The sequence below is a fragment of the Cimex lectularius genome, unplaced genomic scaffold (genome assembly GCF_000648675.2).
Source record: "Cimex lectularius strain Harlan isolate CLEC.00 unplaced genomic scaffold, Clec_2.1 scaffold14, whole genome shotgun sequence".
Classification (NCBI taxonomy): Eukaryota; Metazoa; Arthropoda; class Insecta; order Hemiptera; family Cimicidae; genus Cimex; species Cimex lectularius.
The window spans coordinates 3182968-3210367 of NW_019392637.1; the positions used below are offsets into that span (position 1 = coordinate 3182968).

The 27400-nt window shown below is 35.2% G+C and overlaps 3 protein-coding genes across 9 annotated transcripts in view; 2 read left to right on the top strand and 1 right to left on the bottom strand.

Moving 5' to 3' along the window:
* The first annotated feature begins 1315 nt into the window (after positions 1–1315).
* Positions 1316–5718, top strand: LOC106671945 (sperm-associated antigen 7 homolog). Of its 2 annotated transcripts, none has more exons than XM_014402952.2 (6): positions 1316–1634; positions 1728–1795; positions 3993–4081; positions 4142–4313; positions 4367–4527; positions 4611–4703. In XM_014402952.2, the coding sequence occupies exons 1-6, from the start codon at positions 1556–1558 to the stop codon at positions 4615–4617; spliced, it is 576 nt and encodes a 191-aa protein (XP_014258438.1). In that variant the 5' UTR covers positions 1316–1555; the 3' UTR covers positions 4618–4703. The 2 variants fall into 2 exon arrangements, with proteins under 2 accessions (XP_014258438.1, XP_014258437.1); XM_014402951.2 differs by having other exon boundaries at positions 1317–1634; positions 4367–4538; positions 4611–5718.
* A 98-nt stretch (positions 5719–5816) lies between these two features.
* LOC106671946 lies at positions 5817–8148 on the bottom strand. Of its 2 annotated transcripts, none has more exons than XM_014402954.2 (6): positions 7755–8148; positions 6789–6824; positions 6707–6714; positions 6533–6646; positions 6361–6480; positions 5817–6168 (listed from the first exon to the last, which is right to left on the bottom strand). In XM_014402954.2, the coding sequence occupies exons 1-5, from the start codon at positions 7888–7890 to the stop codon at positions 6397–6399; spliced, it is 378 nt and encodes a 125-aa protein (XP_014258440.1). In that variant the 5' UTR covers positions 7891–8148; the 3' UTR covers positions 5817–6168; positions 6361–6396. The 2 variants fall into 2 exon arrangements, with proteins under 2 accessions (XP_014258440.1, XP_014258439.1); XM_014402953.2 differs by having other exon boundaries at positions 6707–6717.
* Positions 8149–9261: 1113 nt separating this feature from the next.
* LOC106671929 (tyrosine-protein phosphatase corkscrew) overlaps positions 9262–27400 on the top strand; it is a 30593-nt gene continuing 12454 nt past the window's right edge. The window contains exons 1-5 of one of the 5 annotated variants that reach the window (XM_024226641.1): positions 9262–9304; positions 16312–16386; positions 16531–16618; positions 17610–17732; positions 17799–17993. In XM_024226641.1, the coding sequence (XP_024082409.1) occupies positions 9277–9304; positions 16312–16386; positions 16531–16618; positions 17610–17732; positions 17799–17993 (509 nt within the window). In that variant the 5' untranslated portion in view covers positions 9262–9276. Of the gene's footprint in view, positions 9305–13700; positions 13857–16311; positions 16387–16530; positions 16619–17562; positions 17733–17798; positions 17994–27400 lie in introns of those variants that run through there. The other 4 variants (XM_024226644.1, XM_024226649.1, XM_014402913.2 and 1 more) reach the window with 4 other exon arrangements.

Sequence of the window (27400 nt, forward strand, 5' to 3'; positions counted from 1 at the left end):
TTGTATGATTTTTTTCTTCTTTTTTTACTGTGAAGATTAACCTATTATTATAACCTGCCGAATCTGACTATTTCTTCATACTATAGCGTATGAAATGTTCTACTTTAAAATACCTAAACCCTTGAAGTTATGGTATTTGTATAACATATACCTACAATGATAGTCTCATAAATATTTATTGGTGTGAGGAAATGCCGAATAAAGAATTTATTATGAATTGAAGGTGATGATATCACATTTGTAATATAAAATTCACCGATATGACAAAACCTGGCCTTCCATTTTAAAGTATTTTTAACTATGAGATTTGATTAAAAAATACTTTTTTTATATAGGTCAGGGTCGGATAATTTTGAAATTTAGCGGCGAAAACAACGCTTTTGTTAATTTCCATGTTCATTTATAGGAGAAAAACATTTTTCCCCTATTTTCCAGATTTTTTATTGGTATGTATAATACTACACTCAATAATCATAAACATTAAAAATCTCTTTCTGTTTAGATTTTATTTTATTTTACTTTTTGATAAGCCCCTGGGGCTGAAAGTTTCGAATTTTGGCGGTGAAAACAACATCCGCAAAGTGAAGCAGCTTTTGTTGTTACTTTCGTGTACTTTTATAGGAGGAAAATAGTTTTGCCAGATTTTTCTACTGATCTATACTACCCTCAATAATTAAAAACATTAAAAAGGTTTGAATTTCAGATATGAATTTTTTTTAATAAGCCTTGGGACGGAAATTTCGACGGCGAAAACATCTGCGAAGTGGCGCAGCTTTTGTTCATTGTACTGAATTGAATACTGAACCATGAAAATATTTTTTCTAGATTTTTCTACTGATCTATACACTCAACAGTGAAATGCATTAAAAAGATTTTTAATGTTTCAGTTTGATTTAAAATATTTAAAAAAATAAGCCTTATTTCGAATTTTAGCTGCGAAAACAACGAACATAAAGCGGCGCAGCTTTTGTTCCTATCCATGTACTTTTCCAGGAGGAAAATATTTTTTCACAGATGATTCTCTTGATCTACCTTCAATATTTATAAACATTAAAAAGATTTTTAATGTTTAGATTTGATTAAAAAAAAAAAAACCTGGGGGGAAAATTTCGAATTTAGGCGGCGAAAACATCTCCACTGTGGCGCAGCTTTTGTTCATTTCCATGTACTTTTCCAAGAGGAAAATATTTTTTACAGATTTTTCTGTTGATCTATACTACATTTGTTCCCCCCTCCTGAGCACTGCAGCTGAGCTGAACAGCTTATTGTACGATGTTAAATAGATTTTTAATGTTTAGATTTGATTTAATTTTTTTTTTTTTAAATAGGCTGGAAACTGAGAATTTCGAATTTTTGGCGGTGAAAACAACTGCTAAGTGGCGCAGTAGTGCCTCCCGTGAGCGGCAAAAGTACTTGCTTACCTTGCCGCTTGCAACCTCCGTTCTGTTTATCCATGCTATAGTTCAGTTTGTTTTCACGGCCAAAATCCATTTGGACAACCGGCCAACAAAAAAGAAAAAAATACGTCCAAAACTGTAAAATCGGCCCCCAAGAAATGGACCTCCTCGGCTCGATCCTCGACTCAATGGAGAAACCGCCTGCCGTCACGGAAAAACAAAAAGAAGAGATGAAAAGTAATGGCGTCCCGATTTTATTTTTATACCATTTCTCTCTTATAAAGAAAAAACGTAATTATTAATTAAAAACTTTTTGGGGTGATTTTACAGGGCAGAAGATGGCGATGAAAAAGAAGCAGGAGGAGGAGAGAGACATGCTGAGGAAATTTAGAGAAAAGGTGATATACAACCACTATCTATCTTTCATACATATTACATTAATGCCCGATCCAATTTGAATAGTGTGAACCGTATAACAGTAAATGCGGTATCGAGTAGCTTGTTTTGAACCATTCCTTACAACAATACACCTACTGGATACCATTAGAAAGATATTCCATAAAGCTGGAATATTGATATAAAATATGTCACCAACCATAAGGAGCTGTACAACAGTTCAAAAATATAACCTCCACCTATTGATTTATTTAAATAATTCGTTATAATAAACGTTCCGTTATATTAAGTAAGTAGAATTGATAGTTTGCCCTTGGGCAACAGACATTTATTCCATTTAATTTTCCACCGTTATTTTGCCTAATTAAGTGCATCAGAATGGTATGAGATCATAAATCTCAAATAAAAGCTTTCAGCTTTATTTTTCTTTCTTTTTAATTAAGTTACAATTCGCTCTGATGACCTTTAGCTGTGCTAAAATGAATTTTTTCCAGGTTTAGCCACTGGCCCAATCTTGGCAAGCCCACCCCACCTTTTTTCTATCAGATTGCACCATGTTTTAGCAATACATTTCAATAATTAGACTTTATTACTGTTTTGGATGGCAATATAATTAGTGACTCCATTAATTCCTTCGTTTCTTGGGTTTACAAAGAACACGATTCACTCCGTCAAACAAGTATCCTTAACAATTCCTTATAATCTCACAAATCCTCAACAGGGGAGGTTGCCTTAAAATTGCATTTTTGCATTAAATTACATCTTTCTAATACGTCTGTTTGTCCCAAATAAAAACAAATGGTCGATAAATCCAGAAAATGACGGTCGTTTACAATATGAAATGTATTAAACTTAAAAAAAAAAAAAAAAAAAAAAAACCTGTAAAAGCCTCTGTGGAAGGTTACAAAAGAGAGCTGTTGCTATTTATTTTAACTTACAACAATAAATTACCATCGGTTTTGCCATATGCATATTGGTATCGTAGAAGGTCAAATTTTAATATTTTTGGTTTCTAGGTTTGCCAGAAATGAACAAACATGTAGCTGGTTTTCAATCTGTCAAACCCTCAGAATGTTTATTCCGTATAACCTTCAATGGACGGTTAAAAATGCTTTCTTTTATACAATAATTCCTTCCGTACAGATACATATACTTATATGAGTGTTGGGGTAGAATTGTATCATCATAAAAAAATGAAATAAAATAAAATACTGTATATACAGTCAGTTGACTTGTTGGTACACATAGAACAAGGAGGTTTCAATGACTGTTATATGGTGAGAATGTACAGAATTACAGGAGTTCTTTGTTTCAAAACGGAAGTTTCAACAACTCTTACGGGGCAAGAAATTGTCCCAATGACATCCAGTAAAATTACTTTAGTTTTTAATTTTTTATGTTTATGAGTATATTGCATGTTCATTTCTCCTCCACAACTCCAAAGCTTCACAAGTCAACCATGGAAGGACTTAGAAACAGGTAGATTTCAACGACTGTTACATGGTGACAGATTCGTCCAAACAATAGGGAATTTATTTTCTTTTAAGTATGCATTTATGTGTATGTGATATATTCATTTGATCTGTATATCACTGAGGAAGGGTAAAATAAACAGTAAATACCAATATAAATAGTCGACAGCAACAGGGAGGTTTCATTAACTGTTACTGGAAGTTCGTCCAGTAACAGTTAGTGAAATTAATTTTGTTTGATTTTTTAATGTGTATACAGTGTGTTATAATATGCTAGTCAAGGGTCATAAGCCATTTAAAAAATAAATATTAAAAGTTAACGTACATAAAGGAGGGTCAATTGGTTAAACATAAAAACAGAGAGGTTTCAATAATGGTTACAGATGTAAGAAGTTGATTTTACACATACTCATACGTATGTATAGAATGTATATACATATGTGTTTGTTTTCTGTTTCATGGTGTTCTGATTCATATATTTATATCATAGTTGATTAGTTTGATCTGTACAAGTGCCGAATGGTCACAAGACCGCAAAATGACTGAATCGTAATTCGTTCGTCAAATATCCTTTTGTGTACATGTGTGTTAATTTTTTTGTTTGCTGTTCACATCTTATGTGTTAACATTTGTATGTACATGCAATAACAATCAGAAAGTCTCAAACCAGTATTACTTAATATATGGCCTATTATGAAATCAATAATAAAATTATATTTGTGTCCAGGTGCAGAGGCACATCACTGATTTCCTCGCCGACCAAAATAGGTTGAGGCTCAAGTATCCGCCTATGGAGCAGGTCTTCAGGGCAGTCATGTGAGGTCGGCCCTTTACTTTAATATACGATTGATAAAAATATTACTTTTATGCTTTTAGACACGAGGTTTCCGAGGAGGCGGGCGTCACGAGCCTTTCGTTCGGCCAGGAAGGCGTTGACAGATACATAATGCTGTTCAAGAAAGAGTTTCCCCCTTGCGATGACGAGATCGCCGTACTCAGAAGTGGCGAAGAGTGGACGGAAGAAAAACGCAAAGAAATTGCCGCTCAGGTATATATCTATTGTAAAAAGTAATTATTCATATATAATTAATTTGTCGGCAGAGGGAAAAGGAAAGGTTGGACGCCATTGAGGACGAGGTGAGGCGTAAAAAGAAGAAAGTGGAGAAGTTCATACCGAACTCGAATTACACGAAGAAATATGAGCACCTGATCGGCACCGAGGTCGCGAAGGAGGCTGCCAAAGTCACGCAGACAAATAAGCAGTATGGTTTTGGTATGCCAAAACAATCATGTGAAAAAAATTCTTTATTGTTTTTTTCTTTCTTTTTTTTGTGTGTGTAAACAGTTCCTAGCGAAAACAAAAAAGACCACAGATCCATCGAAGAGACGCTGGCTGACATCAAAAGGAAAAAGCGCAAGCTGAACGAAGCCAAAGAAGGTGATACTTAAAACTCGAGGATTTAACGACACAAAAACAACTCGTCCTACGTATATATATATATTTTTCCCATCGTACAAAATTATATCGTATGTTATATTTATATAAATTTATCATTGTCCTTATATAACAGGCAAAATTTATTGAAATAGGTTTTAATCAGACGGCGACCTTTCTCACGGCAAAAATAATAAGCCGATTAAGTTTGTTTTTCGATTAGAAAGATTGTACAACGCCGACGATTGGTCTTGCCCGTCAACAAAATTTGTACAGATTTGTGTAATAAAAATAAAAATTTCAACAAAAATCTGTAGCTTTTACTTTTTTTTTATCTGCTGGCTGACTTTGGATTAATGGATAATAAGGCATAAATTAAAGGATGAAACTTCTTATCGCATGTTCGTCTTTAATTTATGTCAGAATCGCTGAAGTGCATAAATGAACAAATCTCAAGTTTATCGCCTTATCATGACTGTTCAAATCATAAATTAATGGAGGAAAAGAATAGTCTCATTTTGTGTATTTAATTACTGACATAATCACCTACAATATATGGCATAAATTAAAGAATGAACCTTCACTTTTTGCCTAGTTCAACTTCCGTTCGCATTGCTAACAGTATTGCATAAATTAAAGGATATATGACCTGGTTGCCAATGTCACACATAAATTGAAGGATGTAGCATCACAATGTCTTCAATTTATGACCTAATCGCCTGTTTAATCCAGTGTAATTTAACAGATGATGTTGCATAGTATCTTCAGGTTGCTAATGCGATGCTGAACATATTAAAGGATGGTTGCACATATTGTCTTTAATTTTCCATCATGTCGTTAATGCATAATTAAAGGATGGTGCCTCAAATTTTACGACCTTTCACCAATGTTGTAAATTGAAGGGAGCCTCTTCTTAACTTTCTCTTAAATGATGACCTTTATCACCTCTATGTACTAAGGCAAAAATTAAAGGATGGAGCGTTGGCCAACATAAAGGCTGGCAACAACAGCAACAGCACTTTCAAAACAAAAATCTTCAAAACAAAAATCTTCAAAACAAAAAAATATTTGATATAATAAAAATGTTTCTTATATAAGAAAAATAAAAGTTTTACATTAAAAAATATACATGTTTTTTAATTATACAAATTTAAGTTTTTAAGGAAGAAATTATTCTCATTCCTGTTTTTATAGGGATATCTGGGGAATCCATATTCTTGGTGAGCAGTTTTGCAGTCTCTTTCGGTTATCCCTCATCCTGCTGAGTCTCCGTGTGGCAATCCTCCTCTGTAGCGCCTGTCTCTTACAGTGACATTCCCCCCTTCCTTTTTCTGAGCCTCCATGCAGGCATTCGTCCTCTTACATCCTCCCTCATCGTCATAATGAATAGTGCCCTTTCTTGTGGTGTCTTTAATGTATGACATCACATCGCCCAGAAACACACACTGAAGATGGCAAAATGTCGAAACTGTAAATTACAATACTCACAAAATTATTTTAATCAATCTTTCTCACTGTCTCAATATAGTATTTTTTTTTTTTTTTTTTTTTTTTTAAATCTCGTCGAAAAATATGTGACTAACATAATCAAATAATATTTCTTAACTGACGCTTTGCAGAAAAAATAATATATTTTTTTTTTTTAATAATAAATTTGTACCTTTTTTTTTTACTATTGTCATGTTGGACTGTTTCATCAATCATCAACTTTCGTCCAGACGAAATTGCCTTCGTACCTGATCGCCGTTATGAAATCATGCGGTGGTCTGTCGTTCCAGTCCTTTAAAAAAAATTAATGTAGTTTTTTATAACGAGAAATAAAGAAAAATCACCTTAGGCGAGAGCAGAGAGACGTATGTGTGACCTGCAGGCCTGCGGTACATGTAATACGACCTGCCTGCAACCAACGTGGTCATGTACGACTTCACTTCGTCTAATGTCCCTGGCTGACCATAGTCAAAAATTAACACACAAAAAACCTTTTAACATTTTTTCAAACCTTATACCACAAAGTCTTCTAGAACAAGTAAACCAAACAAAAAATTAACTGTAAGTACAAGAGATTAAATTTAATAAAAACAGTCTTACCATTGTCTGCAAACTGGAGCGGCGTCTGGATGTCCACTGTTAATAAACCAGGTATTAAAGGAGTTTTGTTTGCAATTATGAATGACATTAATTAATTATACTTTTATTTTTATTTATACTTATTAAGTGACCACAGGAAGCTATTTAGCAAAGTATGTACTGTAATGACAATGATCCATATTTAGTAGTCATAACTGACTATTAATTGTGCCTACTAAATATATATATGGATAAAATAAAAATTTTATTACAGTCAAACAATGTAAATATTGAATTCACCAAATACTAACTTGTAAAAAAAATCAACATTCAAAAATAAATGACAAATATAGTCAGATTCCCTGGGATTATATTAAAGGAGCCCCCCCCCCCAAAGTTAAATTAGAACCATTTTATATTTGTGAATAACAAATCACAAACTTTATACTTAAAATTGAAGAAAAACAAATATTGAAGCTTAATATTGAAAAAGAAATTGCTAATCTAGTCAGCTTCCCTAGGGCATAAATTAAAGGAGCCCCCGCAAGTTACTTAACAAGTTTGAACCAGTGCTCTTTTATAATTGTGAAAAACATAAATTAAAAATTTTGTATAACCAAACAAAGCTAAAATTGAAGAAAATCACAAATAATTTCTTTTTTTTTTTTGCACAATATTGAAAAAGAAATTGCCAATGTAGTCAGGTTCCCTGGTATATAAATTAAAGGAACCCCCCCGCCGCCGCAAGTTAAGTTAGACCGAGTGCTCTTTTAAAATTATGAAAAACATAAATTAAAAAGTGTACAGGAAACAAAGCTAAATTTGAAGAAAACATGTATTTATTTATTTTAAGCACAATATAGAAAAAGAAATTGCCAATGTAGTAAGGTTCCCAGGGATATAAACTAAAGGAGCAACCCCCACCCCACCCAACATTACTATTATACAGATTTTTTTCCAATATGATCAAAATTAAAGGAAATTTACCGTCCATCGATTCGTCACGACGGACCCTCTTCGCCGGCGGCCCCTCGTAGGCCATCGGGCCGGAACTTCCCGCAACTGTTACATTTCCACCTGATCGCAACCTTCCCGTGTTATCGGTTATCAGTGAAACCTCCATCGACTGTTACCCGCGTTTCGAATAAGCTCTTTTAAGATGCGTCCAAAGCTCGCGGATCGTCTTCACAAGATATTCGTGTTAAGCTGTATCACATTGACGGCGGGGGGCATGTGCGTTTTCGGGGTTCGGGTGGCGTCCTACTTCATGTACACCCTACCGGAGAGAAAAGCGTCGAGGAAGAGGCAGGAGGAGGAGCTGCTGTCAGAAGGCAGAGACTTGCTCGTCGATACGGCGTCCTCTATTAAACAATAAACCTACAAAAAATTTACATTTACTTTGCTTTTATTATAATTTTGTTAATAAAAAAAAAAAAAAAAACCAAAAAAAAAAAAAAAAAAAAATCAGGTATACAAATTTTTATTAACAAAAGTTTATTTAAGCCATTAAACAAATAAAAAAGAAAATCTCAACTTTTTAGGCCTTTTGGAGAGTCAAGGCGCTTCACGAAAAAGTAGAATTTATGTAAATAAATTGTAAAATTTTCTAGAAAAAATAAATTGTTTTCTTAAAAACTGACCATAATTTATAAAAAATAACCTTTATTAAAACCTCGTTTTAACAGGTTTTTCATTTTATACAAAATGTATAAGTCGAGTTTATTGTAACAAGAACAGTTGGTCCGTACAGACTCACTTGTCAGACACTGGTTTTTATCCTTAGAAGGGAGAAATCAGTAGACATATCGCGGCAGCACTGTAATTTCCATTTTCTAATAAATATTGGTCCGTACGGTTTCGCTAGTTACTGGTTTTCACCAAAGGGAGAAATCATTTGGACCTCGCCATGTCCCAAGCATGAAGTAACAATTTTTTTCCAACAAAAATTAAATCTTTCCAACGCTTAATATTTAACAATGGGTTTATATTATTCCCCCGTTCTACTACAAGTCGTCCAAAAACGTTGGTCCGTAAGGTTTCGCTTGTTGGCTCGTTTTCACCTAAGAAGGGAGAAATCGGCTTCCATATCGAGGCATGTGGCAACACTGTTTTTCCCCCCAAAAAAAATAAATTTCCAATTTACATCGCTTAATACATTTTATTTCACATATTAATAATACTATTTTTCCAAGAAACTTGGTCCGCACGGTCTCGTGTGTCAACTGTTTTTTCATCTAAGAGGCAGAAATCCGCATCCAATATCCCGTCCTTATGGCAACACTGTCTTTTCAAATTAAGAAAGCAATCTACAAGTTAAATCTTACGATAAACATAGTTTTAATGTGTGACCAGTAATGTTAATGTGTCAGTTAATGTGTGTACAGTCTCGCTTGGTTCGCTGAATTTTTACAATAGGACGGTGAAAGAAAAAAGCTTCAATAGGACTGGTGACATGCATAACTATGGAACATGTCTTAAAAGTTAAATTAACTTATTTTCACCGAAGAGCATGAAATGTCTATATATTAAGGCTTACGGTAACACTTTTCCCTTTTAAAAAAATCAAATTTACAAAGCCTGTTTTTTAAATTAGATATATACTCTTATTGTTAGTAATGTAATTTTTAATAATAAACATTGGTCCGTATGGTTTCGTTTGTTTACTGGTTTTACATAAGAGAGAAATCATTCGGACCAGATAACCTCTCGTTATGTCCACGCAACTATTTTCCCTCAAAAAGATAAATTTCCAATTTTCAACTCAACCACATACGGTTCTACCATCAATAATCATATTTTTCTTTGAATGTTGGTATGTGAAGTTTCGCTTGTTTACTGGTTTTCACCTAAAAGCATGAAATCAGTCTCCATATCGCCAAACATTCACCTCCCCCTTTAAAAAAATAAAAATAAAATTTACAAAACCTATATTTTTAACCATACTAATAGGTAATTTTCTGTGGTTATTAATGTCATTTTTTCTAATAAATAATGGTCCGTACGGTTTCGCTTGTTTACTGGTTTTCACCTAAGGGAGAAATCATTCGGATTTTGCCATGTCTAAGCATGAAGTAACAATGTTTTTCCAACACAAATTAAATCTTAACAACGCTTAATATTTAACAATGGATTTATATTATTCTCGTTTTACTACAAGTCGTCCATGAACGTTGGTCCGTGCGATGTCGCTTGTTGGCTGGTTTTCACCTAAAAAGGGATAAATCGGCCTACATATCTAGACTGTGGCAACACTGTTTTTCCCGCAAAAACAATTTTCCAATTTATATAGCTTAATACATTTTATTCCATATATTAATACATACTAGTTTTCCAAGAAAGCTGGTCCGCGCGGTTTCTCTTTTCAACTGGTTTTCATCTAAGAGAGAGAAAGCCGCATCAAATATCCCGTCCTTATGGTAACACTGCCTTATTTTTTAAATTAATATCTACAAGTTAAATCTTACTAGAAACATAATTTTAATGTGTGTCCGTAAAGTCGCTTGGTTCGCTGAATTTTTACAATAGGGCAGGGAAAGAAAAAAAGCTTCACGGGCCGATGTGCAACTGGTGACTGCATAACTATGGAACATATGTCTTAAAAGTTAAATGAGCATGAAATCAGTCTGTATATCAAGGCTTATGGAAACACTGTCTTTTACCTTTAAAAAAATCAAATTTACAAAGCCTGTTTTTTAAAATTAGTTATATACGTTTATTGTTAGTAATATAATTTTTACTAATAATGATTGGTCCGTATGATTTTGTTTGTTTACTGGTTTTCACATAAGAAATCATACGGACCAGATAACCTCTCGCTATTTCTACGCACGTGGCAACTGTTTTCCCTCAACAAGATAAATTTCAAATTTCCAACTCAACCACATACGGTTCTACCATCAATAATCATATTTCTTTGAACGTTGATACGTGAAGTTTCGCTTGTTTACTGGTTTTCACCTAAAAGCATGAAATCAGTCTCCACATCGCCAAACATTCACCTCCCCCTTTAAAAAAATTTAATTTACAAAACCTATATTTTTAAACCTTAATATTATGTAATTTTCTATGGTTATTAATGTCATTTTTTCTAATAAATTATGGTCCGTATGGTTTCGCTTGTTTACTGGTTTTCACCTAAAAGCATGAAATCAATCTCCATATTGCCAAACTTTCACCTCTACCTTTAAAAAAAAAATTACAAAGCCTATATTTTTAAACCTTAATATAATTTTGTACTGTTATTGTCATTTTTTCTAATAAATAATGGTCCGTATGGTTTCGCTTGTTTACTAGTTTTCACTTAAGGGATAAATCATTCGGACCTCGCATGTCCAAGCATGAATTAACCATGTTTTTCCAACGAAAATTATTCCAACGCTTAATATTTAGCAAAAAGATTTATATTATTCCCGTTCTACTATAAGTCGTTCAAGAATGTTGGTCCGTGCGGTGTCGCTTGTTGGCTGGTTTTCACCTAAGAAAGGAGAAATCGGCCTCCATATCTAGGCTCTGGCAACACTGTTTTTCCCGCAAAAAATAAATTTCCAATTTACATCGCTTAATACATTTTATTCCACATATTAATATTATTTTTCCAAGAAAGTTGGTCCGCACGGTCTCGCTTGTCAACTGTTTTTTCATCTAAGAGGGAGAAATCAGCCTCATCAAATATCCCGTCCTTATGGTAACACTGTATTATTCTTCAAATTAATATCTACAAGTTAAATCTTACCAACATAATTTTAATGTGTGTCAGTACAGTCTCGCTTGGTTCGCTGAATTTTTACAATAGGACTGGGAAGGAAAAAAGCTTCACGGGGTCCATGCGTATCTATGGAAAATATGTCTTAAAAGTTAAATTACGTATCATTTTTCTGTCCGTAGTCTCCCTTTGTCCGCTCTTATTCGGTAGTGCCATTTATTTCACAGCGATTGGTGGTTAAAAATCTACAAATTATTTTTTAAATTAGAAAATTAAAAATGCGTGTATGTATGATATATATATTATTGTATTTATACATACATTGATACACGACACCTTTTTTGTCCGTCAGTTTCGCTTTGTTCGAAGCATTTTCACTCTTTATCCTACTCCTCTTTATTCATATAATTATTCAAATTTTTGAACAAAAATGTCCAAGTATGGTTATTTTGAGTCTGTTCAGTTTCGTTAGTCAGCGAGAGAAGAAATACTCAATTTGTGGAGGGGCCATCCCCGAATGCAATCAGTCCTGTACCTTCATAAGCAAAGCCGAACATTTTTTGTTACTTTCGATTCGTACAGGCTCGCTAGTTAGAGAGAGTGTGAGAGAGAAAGAGGGAGGAAATTTTCACTTTCAATTTGTAGAGTGGCCGCCGTTGAGTACATTCCTGCTACTTTTAAAGCAAAGCCGATATTTTCATCCCATATCAGCTTATAATAAAATAACGCAACCCGATTTTCTTACTTTGGGTCAGTACAGTCTCGCAATTCAGTTATAAAAACATAATTTTCGTGTTTAATTTGCGGAGGGGACGCCGCCGAATTCAATTAGTTCTTAAACTTTCTAAGCACAGATGAAATTTTTTCAGTCTCAGTATATAATCTCTTTATATCTTATATATCTCAGCTCGTTTTGGGTCGCTGGGTCCGTATAATTTCGCTAGTGAGAGAGAGAGAGGGAGGAAATTTTCGGAGGGGAAGCTTCCGAACCTACCCTAGTAATTTTTAATGTAAAGCCGCGAAATTTTCCTTCAGTCAGCTTATAATTTCACTTTGCTGAGGGGGCCAGAACCCTGTTAGTTTTGAAACAAAGCCGATATATTTTGACCAACTTTTGGAATTTGTTGATTTGTGACTGGATCCGTACAGTCTCGCTAGTCAGAGAGAGAAGTTTCCATTTGTGGAGGGGCCGCCGCCGAATACCTGCCACTTTAAATCAAGATCGAAATTTTCCTTCCGCTCAGCTTAAAATAAAATCACGCAATTCGTTTCTTTTACGCGTCCGCACAGTTTCACCATTCAGGGAAAAAAAGAAATTTTCGATTTCCTGATGGGACCAGAACCCAGTTAGTTTTGAAACAAAGCCGATACATTTTGAACAACTTTTGGAATTTGTTGTTTTGTGACTGGACCCGTACAGTCGAAAATTTTCTCTTTTCAATTCACGGCTAGGCCCCTGAATCTTTTCTAAAAAAATTTGAGCCTTTATGTTGATGATTATTCTTATGATTCAATCATTAAAAGTGATTTATATTTAAAACCAAATAATAACTTCTATTTATTCTGGTACATCCTTGACATTGATGGTTGTCCTGATGATTTTTATAAAATTTAATTAAATATTTCTCTCGAAGGAAATAATTGTCGTAGTCTCATGGACGAAAATAGCAAATTGTAGGATAAAGGTAAAACAAATAATTTTATTGTCTAAACTTCATTGTTCTTATAATGTGTGCTGGTTTAGTGACCGTTAGTCAATGATTATTATGATTAACCATCAGTAACGTTCTTATTATGCCTCGTTCTACTTTTGTACGTTTATTTGTTGGCGACATGTTTAGTAGTAAAAGAAGAAAGCAAAGTTTCCTTTAATTTTTCTTCACACTGACATCAGGATAAAAATTAAAGGTTTTTTTTTTTTTTTTTTTTTTCAACTTTCGTAAAAATTGATCGAAATTTTGAATAGCCGTTTCGCAGATTAGTACATTTTTATTGTGTTTCAACTGACGATTCTCAAAGCAAAACTGTATTGAGGAGGCGGAAAGAACCTTGAAATATATCTACATGAAAAATAAAAAGTTGGAAAAGCTTACGAAGTTTTTATAACCAGATTCTTATCTATATCCATCCAATAACAAAAAGAAAAACTGAATATAGTTTGAATACGTGTTTTTTCTCCTGGAGTGCTACGTGGAGGGAAATTTCGTCTTGTTCTCCCCTCGTGGCAGCACTGTCTTGAGGTTTCGCCCATAGGCCGCGGGGAGGTAACGCCTTTCGGGGATTATGCCATTTCTCTCCTAGGCTCTCTGAGGTCTTTCCTTGAATTCTTCCTTGAGTTGTTTTCCCTCCCCGGGCCGCCGCCCTCGTCGTAGAATGACTTCAAGGAGGTGAGTGGTTGGATTAAGGAAAAGGGCCGCGAGAGCCCCGACCAGGACGGACAGACTGGCCGCCGCCCCCCTGGCGGTCCGCACCGTCTCGCTCCTGACAGACTCATTTTCCACACAAACTCAAAATTTCACCAAAAATAAAACAGCAATAAAAAAAAATCACGTTCAAGGACCTGCATAGCTCTTTAAATTGAACAAAATTTAATTTTCACCCAGTCCGACGGTTCTCGCAGCTTTTTTCTTCAACGAATAATTAATGTCTAATGATTAATTAATCCATTTATTACGCACAAAAATTCATGATTTGTCTCCGTGGAAATATTTTCCTCCTTTATATTTAGAAATTTCGACACTCCGTTGGTCAACCGCCGATCCGGGAGGTCAAGTGATTTATTGTTTGGTTTATTTTCATTTTTAAACATTGACAGAAGAACCCCATCATTTGGTATTTTATCTGGTATTTATATTATAAAACATGCTGGTAGAATGAAAGCCTTGTTATTTTTTTTAATTATGGCATTTTTCCTTAATTTTGGTACCACAGCCTTACATTTTTTAGGACTTCCTTTAATTTTGGACAGTATGGATGGAAATTAAAGGAAAATCCTTAAATGTTTTCGAAAATTTTGTTGAAGAGGTCGAGACTCGCTTTTTATTTTAAGGCCTCTGATGTGGGTTTTCTTTAATTTCGGCTAATCCGAGTCGTCCCATGCTGGTAGAATGAAAGCCTTATTATTTTTTTAAATCATGGCATTTTTGATTAGGTGATCGTCTCATGCTGGTCGAGGAGCTTTCCTTTAATTTTGAACTCTTATTAGTGGTGGAAAATTAATGGAAAAGGAATCGTCCCTCTCATAAAAAAAACAATCATTTTAAAAAAATATTTTTTATAAATTTGGTATTTTCTTTTAATTTTAGGAGTGAGAGGACTTCTCATACAAGAATGTGGGAAATTAAAGGAATGTTCGACTTCGTCTGACATATTCGGTGATATTTTTCTCCTATTTTGGATGAGATGTTGCGTTCCATATATATGATCGAATAAAAAAGCTATATCGTTTTGAGACATTGGTAGTTTTTTATTTTGAGAAATTACGGGAAGGCGGACCAGAATCACCAGACATATAATTGGTTATTTTTTCCCTTAATTAGATAGACGTCGCTTCATGAATGTAGTCGGAAAAGCATTAATTTAAATAAAGCCTGTGCTTGGTTTCCTTTAATTTCGATTGAAGAAATTCGTTCTATACTGGTTGTGGGTGGAAAAAAGAAACCCTTACCAGGTTCTTTTTAAACCTTGGTGGTTTTGCTTTAATTTTTGACGAGAAGAATCGTCCTATACTTGTAAATGGAAATTTTACTTTTTTTTTGTATTGACCTATCAGTTTGCCTTTAATTTTGAACTCATACTAGTGGAACAAATTAAAGGAAAGCCTGTTTGCGGTGTTTTAATTTTAGAAAACGTATATCGTCCCATATAGGTAGAGAGGGAAAACCTTCAAAAGTTTAATAAAATTGGAATTTTAACTTTAATTATGAATGAGACGAGTTTCATACTGATAAAGGGAGAACCTCAAAAATATTGAAAACCTTGTCGTAGTTTTTCTTTAATTTTTAACTCATACTAGTGGAGGGAAAGCCTTAAATTTTCATTTAATTTGGTCGAGATCAATGTTTATTGTAGCCCAATTTTTCTGTTACACTCCTTTAATGGTGGATGTGTCGTCCCCTTAAATGTTTTTATTAACCATTTGGTAGTTTTTCCTTTAATTTTATGAGACGAGTCTTCCCTCGGAGGCGTTCTGGTGGAGAGAAATTAAAGGAAAAGTTAACCGCCAAGAAGAATCCAGTCTAAATTTGACGTTTTTTCTTTAAAAATTTGCTTATAAAGTTTAATTTTAAATTGGACAGTCGTTTGTTTATTTATTAATTAATTGTCAGATCCAAATCGACTAAATTGATATGTTCTAGTTTTCTTTTTATACAAATGTGTAAATATTTGTGTTACTTAAAGAACTCCCCTCTTACAACTGCGGAAATATTAAAGATGCAATTTTTCTTTAAAAATTTGCTTATAAAGTTTAATTTTAAATTGGACAGTCGTTTGTTTATTTATTAATTAATTGTCAGATCCAAATCGACTAAATTGATATGTTCTAGTTTTCTTTTTATACAAATGTGTAAATATTTGTGTTACTTAAAGAACTCCCCTCTTACAACTGCGGAAATATTAAAGATGCAATTTTTCTTTAAAAATTTGCTTATAAAGTTTAATTTTAAATTGGACAGTCGTTTGTTTATTTTAATGAATTGTTCCGTTTCAGTTCCAAATCGACTAAATTGATATGTTCTAGTTTTCTTTTTATAAATATGTGTTTACTTAAAGAACCCCTCTTACAACTGCGGAAATATTAAAGATGCAAATCTAAGTTAAAATCGTCTTTTTTTTTTAAAGAAATAGTAAAAGTTATAATAAAAAATGAAGGATGCAAGGAGGAAAAGATGGTAATTAGAGGAAGTCTTCGTTTAGGTAAGTGTTGACCAATCAATTTAAAAAAAAATTAAAGGAAGACTTTCTTTCTCAAAGGAAGCCTACGGAATCTTCATTCATATTAAGATAGATCCAATGTTTGGTTTAAAAGAAAATTAAAGAAAGTCTTCTTTTATGTTAAAGGCACATCTTTTCCAGCCAAAACGAGAAAGAAAGGCTTTGTTTATGTCGCTAAGGGTGGATCCAAATTACTCAAAAAGGAAAAAAAAATGTAAGGAATGCTTTGTTTATGTCGTTAAGGGTAGAAAGTGAATACTTATTCTAGCCAGACCCTTTCCATTGAAGTAGGCATTAAAGGGAGTCTTCATTCATTTTAAGTCTTAAAGGAATATTTTGTTTATATCGTTAAGCATAGATTCCTTTCACTCAAATAAAAAAAGAAATTTATAGAAAGGCTTATTTTGTGGAATCAGATTCTTGGAAATTAAAGGAAGGAGTCTTAGTTTATTTAAGTATAGATCTCTTCCTTCCACCCACCGGTGAGAGGGGGAAAATTAAAGGATGACTCAACTTTAATATTAAAGGAATGCTTTGTTTATTTCATTAAAGGTAGATCCCTTTCACTCAAATAGGAAAAGGAAATTAAAGGAAGTCTTCTCTCATGGGTAGACCGCTTTTGCTCAATGGGGGAAAGAAAATTTAAGGAAAACGTCCTTTCTCAAACCAGATTCTTTTCAGTAGGGAAGAAAATCGTCATTCATATAAGATTACCACTTCTTCTTTCATATAAGATTACCTTTTTTTACTTCTAGCCAAAAGGGGACGGAAAATTAAAGGAATGCTTTCTTTATATCGTAAAGGGTGAATCCAAATTACTTGTCGAAGAAAAAATTAAAGGAATGCTTTTTTATTTCATCAAAGGTAGATCCCTTTTTTTGTCGAATCAGATTCTTTCTTAAAGATAAAAAAGGAAATTAAAGGAATGATTTATCTAGTTAAGGGTACGTCCCTTTTATTCAAATTTACGGAAGACTTCTTTTGTTGATTCGGATCTTTTCCGCTTAAACAAAAACTGAAAATCAAAGGAAGTTTTCTTTTATATTGTGAAAGTTAGATCCCTCCAACCCATATGAAAAATTGAAATTAAAATAAATTTTCTTGAAATATTTATTTTTTCTTAAAACAAATAAAATTATAAGAAATTGATTTTTTAAGCTTAATTCGCGATCGATGCAACTGATGTTTTTTTGGTCACTGCTCAGATGGTTCCACCCGAACGTCACCGGTGTGGAAGCTGAAATGCTCCTCATGGAAAGGGGCTACGACGGTTCATTCCTGGCCCGCCCCAGCCGGTCGAATCCGGGGGACTTCACCCTGTCCGTGAGGCAAGTTATATAACCAATAATCGAGTTGATTTTAAAAAGCCGCAATTAAAATTGCAATTATTTCAGGAGGAACAACGAGGTGACTCACATCAAGATACAGAACACGGGCGACTTCTATGACCTGTACGGCGGCGAGAAGTTCGCCACTCTCTCGGAGCTCGTCCAGTTCTACATGGAGAACGAGGGCCAGCTCCGGGAGCGTAACGGCGAGGTGATCGAGCTCAAGTTTCCACTCAACTGTGCCGATCCGACGACTGAAAGGTGAGTACCGTAATATTGCGAATTCGTCTTATCCAGCCCGGAGGACTTTAAAACCCTTAAATCGGGCCCGGAGGGCCAAAGAATACCAAGATTTCAATACAATATATTTACCTCTCGCCAACCCTTCTAAGCAAAGTTTTTTCATAATTTGTTCGTTTTATTTAAAATAAATCCGCCCCGGAGGACCAAAAAACAAGATCCCCATTCAAAATATAACACATTTACCTCTAGCCTACCCTTCAAAGTAAAGTTTTTCTTAATTTGTTCGATTTATTTAAAATAAATCCGGCCCGGATGACCAATTCCTGCAATGGTCAGTTTAATATAAAAGCCAAATACGTAGACCTTATACGCTCGTTGATGTTTGATTTCGGCCTGGAGGACCAAAAAGAAAACCATCACCATTCAAAGTACAACACATTTACCTTCTTGCCTACCCTTCAAAGTAAAGTTTTTCTTAATTTGTCACTTTATTTAAAATAAATCCTGCCCAGAGGCACCAAAAAAAAACCTTAAACAAGAAGCAAACGGCCACCTCCTCCCCTCTTCCAGAATTGTTACGTTCAGACTTTAATATTACGTATTCAATGACGTCAACCGCCTCACGTCGTTTTGTATTGAGTACTCAATGACTGCAACAGCCTCTAGTAGTTTACTCTTGAGCCCTCAATTTGTATTAAGAACTTTATGACGTCAACAGCTTCAAGCAGTCATTCATTCAGTACTCAAGGCGTAAAAAGTTTCAAGTATTTTTTCCTTGAGTACTCAGGAACGTCGACAGATCCAAGTAGTTTTATTTCAAGTACACAATAACGTCAACTGATTCCACTATTTATGTTCTAAGTACTCATGTCGAAAAGAAATTCAAGTCTTAATATATGACTAATGATGTCAGTTTCAAGTGATTTTTGCCTTGGGTACTTAGTGACGTCACCAATCTCGAATAGTGTAAAGAAGAGTATTCAATGACTTACAAAGTTTCAATTAATTTTGCCTTGAGCATTATTTACGCCATCTTTCCAAATAGTGTACTCATTGGCGTCGCCTTGAGTAATTAGTAATAATAGCCTCGAATAGTGTAATGAGTATAAAGTTCCAAGTAGTTTGGGTACTAATTACATCAACCTTCAAATTGTTGCGTATTAAGTACTCATTGGCGTCAATATTTTTGCCTTGATTACTTAAAGACGTCAACGGTTTCGAGCATTTATTTATTGAGTACTCACTGACGTTAACCGTTCTAATAGTGATTTTGGAATCCGTTACGTCCTTCTGTACTTAATACTCAGTTGTTGTCGACAGTCTCATGTAGTGTCGTGTTGTGGTGTGTCTTGAATTCTCGTAGAAGTACGATCACTTAAGCATTGAGTTCCCCAATCTTATTTATTCCGTTCCATGTCAGACTAAGAAAAAGAGTGATGGTTTTTAGGTAAGTAATTTTTTTCTTATTACAATGAACAGCTTTCACCGCTTCCGACGCCGTTACATCCCAGCCCCTTGTTAAACTGCCGAACCCTCGGTTTCATCCCTTTTGAAAATTGGCGCCCCCACCGTCAGTTGTGGTGGGGAGCCGGTGGGCCACGTGCGGCCCCAGTATCGACTCGGATCGTCCTCGCACCCAGAAGGACGAACACCGGCTCCCATTATTAAGAATCCTTCGTCAGACCAAAGCCGAGGTATGGATTGAATAATATACTTATACTTTAACATACACTTCTTACAACTTTCGTGAAGTACAGATTTTGATAAATTGAATAAAATTGAATACAATTTTTGTCAGATGGCATGGGTAAGTAAAAAACCTCATAACCACACATGTCTTATTCTTCTTGACTAACCAGATAAAAATTTTGCAAATTATTTCACCTTTTTTTCGCTCTTAAATCGGCGAATTGCGCTTGATTCATAGAACCGTCAAGGACTCGGTCCGGATCTTCACGGCCGGGGCCCCCTTTTGTCTCTAGGCGAGACGTAATTTCCATTTCTGGCGCAATTTCAACACTCGCAGAAATTCCAGAGGCCGAAATTCTCCCCAAAACCGGTGGTGGGGGGATCGGAGATGGAGGAGACGTCCTTTTTCCGCTGGACGTAAATAACAAAAACAAGAACACACGGTCAAGGTTCATCCGGCCTGGTTCCAGGCTTAAAAAAGCTCCCAGAATTTCGTGTTTTTCTTTTTCCTATCCTTTTAAACCGGAGACAGTTTCATTAGGAAAATTTTCACCCATGTTCTAACTTTTACTGTAATTTTCATGTTACTTTTGTTGTTGCCATAACTGGCTTTAAAATCAATAGATTTTGCCGTCAAATATTAACCCAATCCGTTTCCGAGGATTTATTCGGCAAAGATAAACCTATCCTTCCCGGAAGACAAAAAAGTAGTACGAATCGACTTTTAATTATTTAAGAACCGTTTATTTTATCCTAGAATTCGCGAGTGTCGGCAGGTTAAGCTTGATTTCAGCACCGGGTGTTTAAAATTAAGCCTATCCGGCCCGGAGGATCAAAGAGTAATGTGCAAAATTTGCCATGTGGCCACAATATTGGCTTAATTTTAGTAATAAATTTCACCAGATAATTCTGGATTTTCCCAGGTGTTAAAGATATCTGCATCCATCCTGGAGGACCAAATCTTTTTAATTGTGAGAAAATTCATTTGCTACTCTATTTGTTAAAAAACAAGAAATTATTGTAACGAAATGTTGTTTTGTTTTGTCCGAAAAAGCTGAATAACTGTTTTGCTACTTTGAACCTCATCCGCCCCGGAGGACCAAATAATAACATAAGTCTACAAATTTTAAATAATTGTTTTTTTGTTATATAACAAGCATAAATGTTGGCAGGACATACTTGATCGTTAATGTTTAACCCCACTGTCCCGGAGGACCAAATCGAGCTAAATGATAACGGATGATTAGAGCACTAAATGATAAGCCTCCAAATATTTTTTTTCTCTCTTCACAAAAACGTTTTGCGGCCAAAGAGTCTTAAGATTAACCCGTCCGTCTCGGAGGAATAAATAAATGCTTAAATCTCCGATTACAGTTTTTGTTCTTAAATTGACTGAAATTATGGTAGAGAAGGCAGGATTTTACATTGTCAGGCTTCTAAAATTATATCTATCCTGCCTGGAGGACCAAATCGTGATAGTAAATATTTTATATTCACTAAAAATGGTTTATCGTTGAGCAATTCACTGAAATGTCCAGGGTAAGCTTAGTTTTAGCACCAAGTGTTCGAAATTAAGCCTTACCGTGCCCGGAGGACAAAAAAACCCAAAAGCCTGGAATTAAACTTTCCCTTTAAATCCTCATAAAAACGCATCGTGCTCAGAGATTATTTTTGATTTCGGCCGAGAAAGCTAAATATTTGCTTACTTCTTTATTCCCATCAAGCCCGGACGTCCAAATAATAAGAGGAAAGCTAAAGACTGTCAACAATCACTTTTTTATCGTATAACATGCCTAAAAGTTAGCACGGCATGTTTTATTTTCCAACAGGCTTTTCAGATTAATCGTATCCTACCCGGAGGACCAAATATTAACACTACTGGTTAAGAATCGCTTTATAGCGGTATAGCGACGTTCTGGCATTATAGACCGTTTTAGAACCAGGGGGCCAAAAATCAACCCTATCCTGTCTAGAGGACCAAATAGTAATGGAAAAGGATCCACTAGCCTACGATCGCCTAATTGCCACAGGATCGGGTTAAATTTTATCAGAACATGCTTGACCTCTACACCAGGCGCCTAAAATTAATCCTCTATCCAGCCAGTAGGACCAGGTATTAAATGCGAAATCATGCAAATTAAATTGTTTCCATCTAATCGTCATAAAACGTATAGTGGTCAGAGAATCCATTTTAGATTTTGGCCGAAGGAGGCAACACTCCGCCCGGAGGACCACCCCCAGGCCTGTGATATCCGGCCCGGAGGACCATTCTTTCATTGCAACCCAAAGTCCAACAGCTTTTCGCCATGGCAAGTTTAATTTTTTATGTAAACTTTTCAATTTATCTAGCAAAGTCGTACGGTTTGAAAATAAAGTCCTAAACAGAAAATCCTGCCCGGAGGACCAAAAAAAGACCCTCGTATCCTCGGGCGTATTCACTCGTACTTCCAAAGTGCTTCCGTTGTACTACTCCTTTGGTATAGTCCCTCCCTCTCGGATGAGGCCGGGCTTTATTGATTTAGGCGGACTTGACCCTGAATAAGTCCCCACCCAAAAACCGGAGAGATAAGCCCCCGGCCCGGCTATCGCAAATATTTTCAATTTCCTCTTCAAGTTGTTGAGCAAAATTACACAACATTGGAAATGGATAAACCCGGTTTCGTAAGTTTTTCTGTTGACCTCAACGATTGTCATTATTGACTCCCTTATCGAGTGTGTCAATAAGGACTTGCATCTGCCAGTGGTGAAATATATCATATTTGACCTATTTTGCGAGCTTCTACCTGTCACTGTTGACTTCGTCGTCATCGCATTATTGACTGCCAACGTTGTTTTATTGACGACTCGAATCTTAGTAGTGTCGTATTTTACATCAGTGTTGACATTAATTATATTAGTATCTTCCTGTCATTTTTGACCTCGTCGACATTATTGTCTTGTGTCCACGATGGCAACTGTTGACGTCATCGATTTGTCTTGGATTGTCATTATTAACAGTAGTGTCAAGGAATTGACAATTAATGGCATGATTTTACGTGCTTTTCTGTCAGTGTTGACCCCTTCGATTTATTGTCACAGTGTCATTATTGACTCTGGTGTCAACAAGGTTTATCTGCATAGGTCAATAATGACAATCGTTTTATTTTAGTCTTATTTCACGAGATTTTCTGTCACTGTTGACCTCAACCAGTTTTTCACAGTGGACTCCAATTATTTTCTCTATCTAAAACGATAAAATTCAATTTCGAACCGAACAAAATTTCGTGCGATATTATATTTCTCATCAATGACCCTAGTCTTGTCATTGCGGTACTGTCTAGTTTCAGTGTTGACTTGAAATTAATAAACCGTTTCTATTTGTCACAAGTGGGACGATTCTGTCCGGATTAATTTTTTTTATTATATTTATTTTTATATCAGTTTTGACCCAAACCAGTTTGTCATTGTTGACCTAAGTCACACCAAAAGGGTTTCTAGTATATAAAACCGTACGTCTGGTGTCACTGTTGACTAAACAAACTTTAACTGTCCCATACCCCAGCCGGTTGCCGGTTTGCCTAATATAGACTGTTTTTTAGATTTTTTACTTATTCCATCAATTTTTTAACTTTGACCTGGGCCATGTTGTGTGCCTGTCGACCCGAATCGTATTCACAGTGTTCGATGTATATAAAACCTTATTCTTACTTACTAAGATTGTATCGTGAAATCTCAATTTTTTTTCAGTCATTGTTGAGCTCCACAAGTTTGTCACAGTTGACTTTTTAAAACTATACTGTACCATTATCACAGAAGACTCTCCGATTATTATTTCCTCTAACTAAGACGACAAAATTTGGTGCGATATGGCATTTTTCAAAAATGTCACGTTTGTGTATCTTGTCATTGTTGACTTTTTGCATCGTGTCACCGTTGACTTGAAATTTTAAATACCTTACATTTGTCACCTGTGACACGATTCTGTCCGGATTAAATTTGTTTACTTTATTTTCAATCATTTTTGACCCAAACCAGCTTGTCACTATTGACCTAAGTCGTACCAAGATGGTTTCTTATAAATAAAACCGTAATTTTTAAAGTTCTATAGTACGGTTCTTGTGTCTCCAATTCAACCATATTCCTGACTTTGAATTGTGCACTGTCCCATACTTGAGTTAGTTTTTCATGATTCAATGTATATTTGTAGACTAAAAAAAGGTTGACGGTTGACAAACCCGAAGAAAAATCTTGTGAGAATCTGCTGCCGGTTCTCTATCAATCCTATGTTTTTAACCTATTCCATCACTTGGCTCTTTCTTAAACAATTCTATACCTTTGCCACTGTTGACCTCTACCAACTTGTTATTGTTGACTCATTTATACCATTTATGTTTTTTATATATAAAACCGTTCCCGTTCAAGTGTATTTCAAGCATTTCTATTTTGCAAATTTTTTCTGTCACTGTTGACTTTTTTAAAACTACTATACCTCTGTCGCAGTAGACTCGAATTATTATTTCTTCTATGTTAAACAATAACGTCTTCCAAGTGAACAAAATTTGGTGCGATATGGCATTTTTCAAAACTCTCGGTTTTGGACCTTGTCATTGTTGACTTTTTGTATCGTGTCACTGTTAACTTGAAATTTAAAAAAACTTATATTTGTTACCCGTGACACGATTCTGCCCGGATTGTGTTTTTTATTACTATATATCTTAATCACTTTTGATCCAAGCCTTTTTGTCACTGTTGACCTAAGTCAAATCAACATGGGTTTTTATATATAAACCCGTACATTTTTAGGTGCTATCGTACGGATTTTGTGTTGGCTAAATCGTCCACACTTCTGACTTTGAAATGTGACCTATCCCATTTTTGCCTTTGGTTTCAACAAGATTTACCTGCATAGGTCAATAATGACATTAATCGTTTTATTTTAGACTTATTTCACGAGATATTCTGTCACTGTTGATCTCAATCAGTTTTTCACAGTTGGCTCTCCAATTATTATTTTCTCTATCTAAAACGATAAGTTCAATTTCGAACCGAACAAAATTATGTGCGAAATAATATTTCTCAACAATGGCCCCAGTTGTCATTGTAGACCTGTTTAATGTCATTGTTGACTTGAAATTAACAAACCGCTTCCATTTGTCACAAGTGAGACGAATCTTCAGCATTATTTTTTTTTACTATATTTATTTTTCTATCAGTTTTGACGCAAACCGCTTGTCACTGTTGACCTAAGTCACACAAGATGGTTTTTTGTGTATAAAACCGTACAATTTTCAAAGTTATTTCGTACGTTTCTTGTGTCACTGTTGACTAAACAAACTTTAAATCGTCCACACTTCTGACTTTGAATTATGGACTGCCCATAATCGGATTAGTTTTTCATGATTAAATTTATAGTTGTAGACTCAAAAAAGTTGTCGGTTGACCAACCCCAGCCGTTTGCCTGTTTTTTAATTATTTTACTTATTCCATCATTTTTTAATATGCATTAAGTTTGTCATTGTTGACCTCAGCCAGCTTGTGATTGTCCCGAATCATTTTCACAGTGTTCGATGTATATAAAACCATATTCTTTAAAGTTTTTATCGCGGAATTTCAATTTTTTTCATTCATTGTTGAGCTCCACAAGTTTGTCACAGTTGACTTTTTTAAAACTGTACTGTACCACTATCACATAAAACTCCAATTATTATTCCCTCTAACTAAGACGACAAAATTTGGTGCGATATGGCATTTTTCAAAAATGTCATGTTTGTGTATCTTGTCATTGTAGACTTTTTACATCGTGTCACTGTTGACTTGAAATTTAAAAAACTCTTACATTTGTCACCTGTGACACGATTCTGTTCGGATTAAATTTGTTTACTGTATTTATTTTCAATCTCACTTTTGACCCAAACCAGCTTGTCACTGTTGATCTAAGTCATACCAAGATGGTTTCTTATAAATAAAACCGTAATTTTTAAGGTTCTGTCGTACGGTTCTTGTGTCACTGTTGACTAACTCCAAATCGACCATACTCCAGACTTTGAATTGTGAACTGTTTTTGTTTTTCATGATTACGTTCAGACTCAAAAAAAAAAAAAAAAGGTTGACGGTTGACCAACCACCAACCCTCATCTGCTGCCAATTCTTTTAACGTATTCCATCTATATATCTCGTATCTCTCTTCGTTAAATAATTTTATACCTTTGTCAGTGTTGACCTCTACCAACTTGTCATTGTTGAACCAGCTATACCCACGGTGTTTCTTAAGTATAAAACCGTACGCTTTCAAATTTATTTCCACCTATTCTATTTTGCAGATTGTTTCTGTCACTGTTGATTTTTAAAACTATGCCATACCTTTGTCTCAGTAGACTCTCCTATTATTATTTCCTCTAACTAAGACGATAACGCTCAACTTCGAAATGAGCAAAATTCTATTCTAATCGGTATTTTTCAAAACTGTCCCAGTTGTGGATTTTGTCATTGTTGACTTTTTGCGTCGTGCCACTGTTGACTCGAAATCAATCTCTTCAGTTAGTCACCAGTGGCGCGATTTTGTCTGTATTCAATTTTTTTAAATATTTCTTTTTAGTCATTGTTGACCGTTGTCAAACCTAGCGTTTCTTGTATAAGGAACCATTTGAAAGATCCTATCGTGAGATTGCCTTTTGCAAATCTTCTTTTGTCGCGGTTGACTAGCCCGCTTTTGACTGATGAATTGTGAACTGTCCTATTTTTGAATTACTTTTTCATTATTCAATTTGTAGACTAAAAAAAGTTGGCTGTTGACCAGCCCTTCATCCTCAGCGCAGGTGGAGGTTCGCTGCAATCACTTTCATGCTTATCCTTCCAATAAAATTACTGTTAAATTTACTGGTGACCCACACCCAGCCGCCCACGTTTTGACTGTGATGGTGGAGCTTTCTGGGCAAACGCATGGTTAGTCCATTCGTGGGAAAATTAAAAAAAAAAGTTGGCTGTGACTCGCTTTCGTTTTTCCCGGCCGGACGGGCTGATTTGTAAACAATGCTCTCGAACGACTCCCGACCCAGAAAATCTGGGAAGAGGAAGCAGAAGGAAGAAAGGAAGCCACCGAGGCCCCGCGTCCGCCCTTGGAGAGTTCTCGTGACAAATCCATCAAGGCGGACATTATTTACACATTCCACGTGTCTCTTTTTAAAATATTCGAAACCTTTATGAATCCTCAATTGGCAAACTTTCGACCAACACCAGAGCTTTTTCAGTATAAATAAAATACTACGGGTATGAGTTGTTTTCGCGTTCTTTTCCATAGATTGCCGATATGATTCATAGTTTGTTCATAAAAATGCTCTCCCCATCACGGTTTATTTTTATTGCTGACTGGCTCTTTCCTTATCCAAAAATATGTTCACAAATTGTGGCCTTTTTTGTGTTTATTATCGAACAATTGTTGTTGTTTTTTTCTAGTTTGTTTGGCATAGCCTGCCCTGGGATATTAGGTTTATAAGACTTTTTTAATTTTTTTTAAACGTCGGAATTATACGTACGTGTCGGGTGGGAGGTACGCCGACGCAGAAATCGCACCGGCATGAATGAACTACATCCTTGACGCGCCCATATCGGGAAAAACAAGGCTTTTGGAAATAAAATCAAAAGGAAGAGCGAGAGAGGAGAAACATTGAAATTCTCGACGCGTAGATCGGTCTGACCCGGTTTGCTAATCCCCCGGTCCTCCCGACGTTCATCAAGGTGTTATTCATTATTGGCGTATC

What these genes read in the sequence shown, in the direction of transcription:
- LOC106671945 (XM_014402951.2), top strand. Translation starts at nt 1,556, where the DNA reads ATGGACCTCCTCGGCTCGATCCTCGACTCAATGGAGAAACCGCCTGCC. An exon ending in TGAGGAAATTTAGAGAAAAG is followed by an intron (nt 1,796 to 3,992) that starts GTGATATACAAC and finishes ATTTGTGTCCAG; the next exon opens with GTGCAGAGGCACATCACTGA. An exon ending in CAGGTCTTCAGGGCAGTCAT is followed by an intron (nt 4,082 to 4,141) that starts GTGAGGTCGGCC and finishes TTATGCTTTTAG; the next exon opens with ACACGAGGTTTCCGAGGAGG.
- LOC106671946 (XM_014402953.2), bottom strand. Translation starts at nt 7,890, where the DNA reads ATGGAGGTTTCACTGATAACCGATAACACGGGAAGGTTGCGATCAGGT. An exon ending in TCGTGACGAATCGATGGACG is followed by an intron (nt 6,825 to 7,754) that starts GTAAATTTCCTT and finishes GTTTATTAACAG; the next exon opens with TGGACATCCAGACGCCGCTC. An exon ending in TCTCTCTGCTCTCGCCTAAG is followed by an intron (nt 6,481 to 6,532) that starts GTGATTTTTCTT and finishes TTTTTTTTAAAG; the next exon opens with GACTGGAACGACAGACCACC.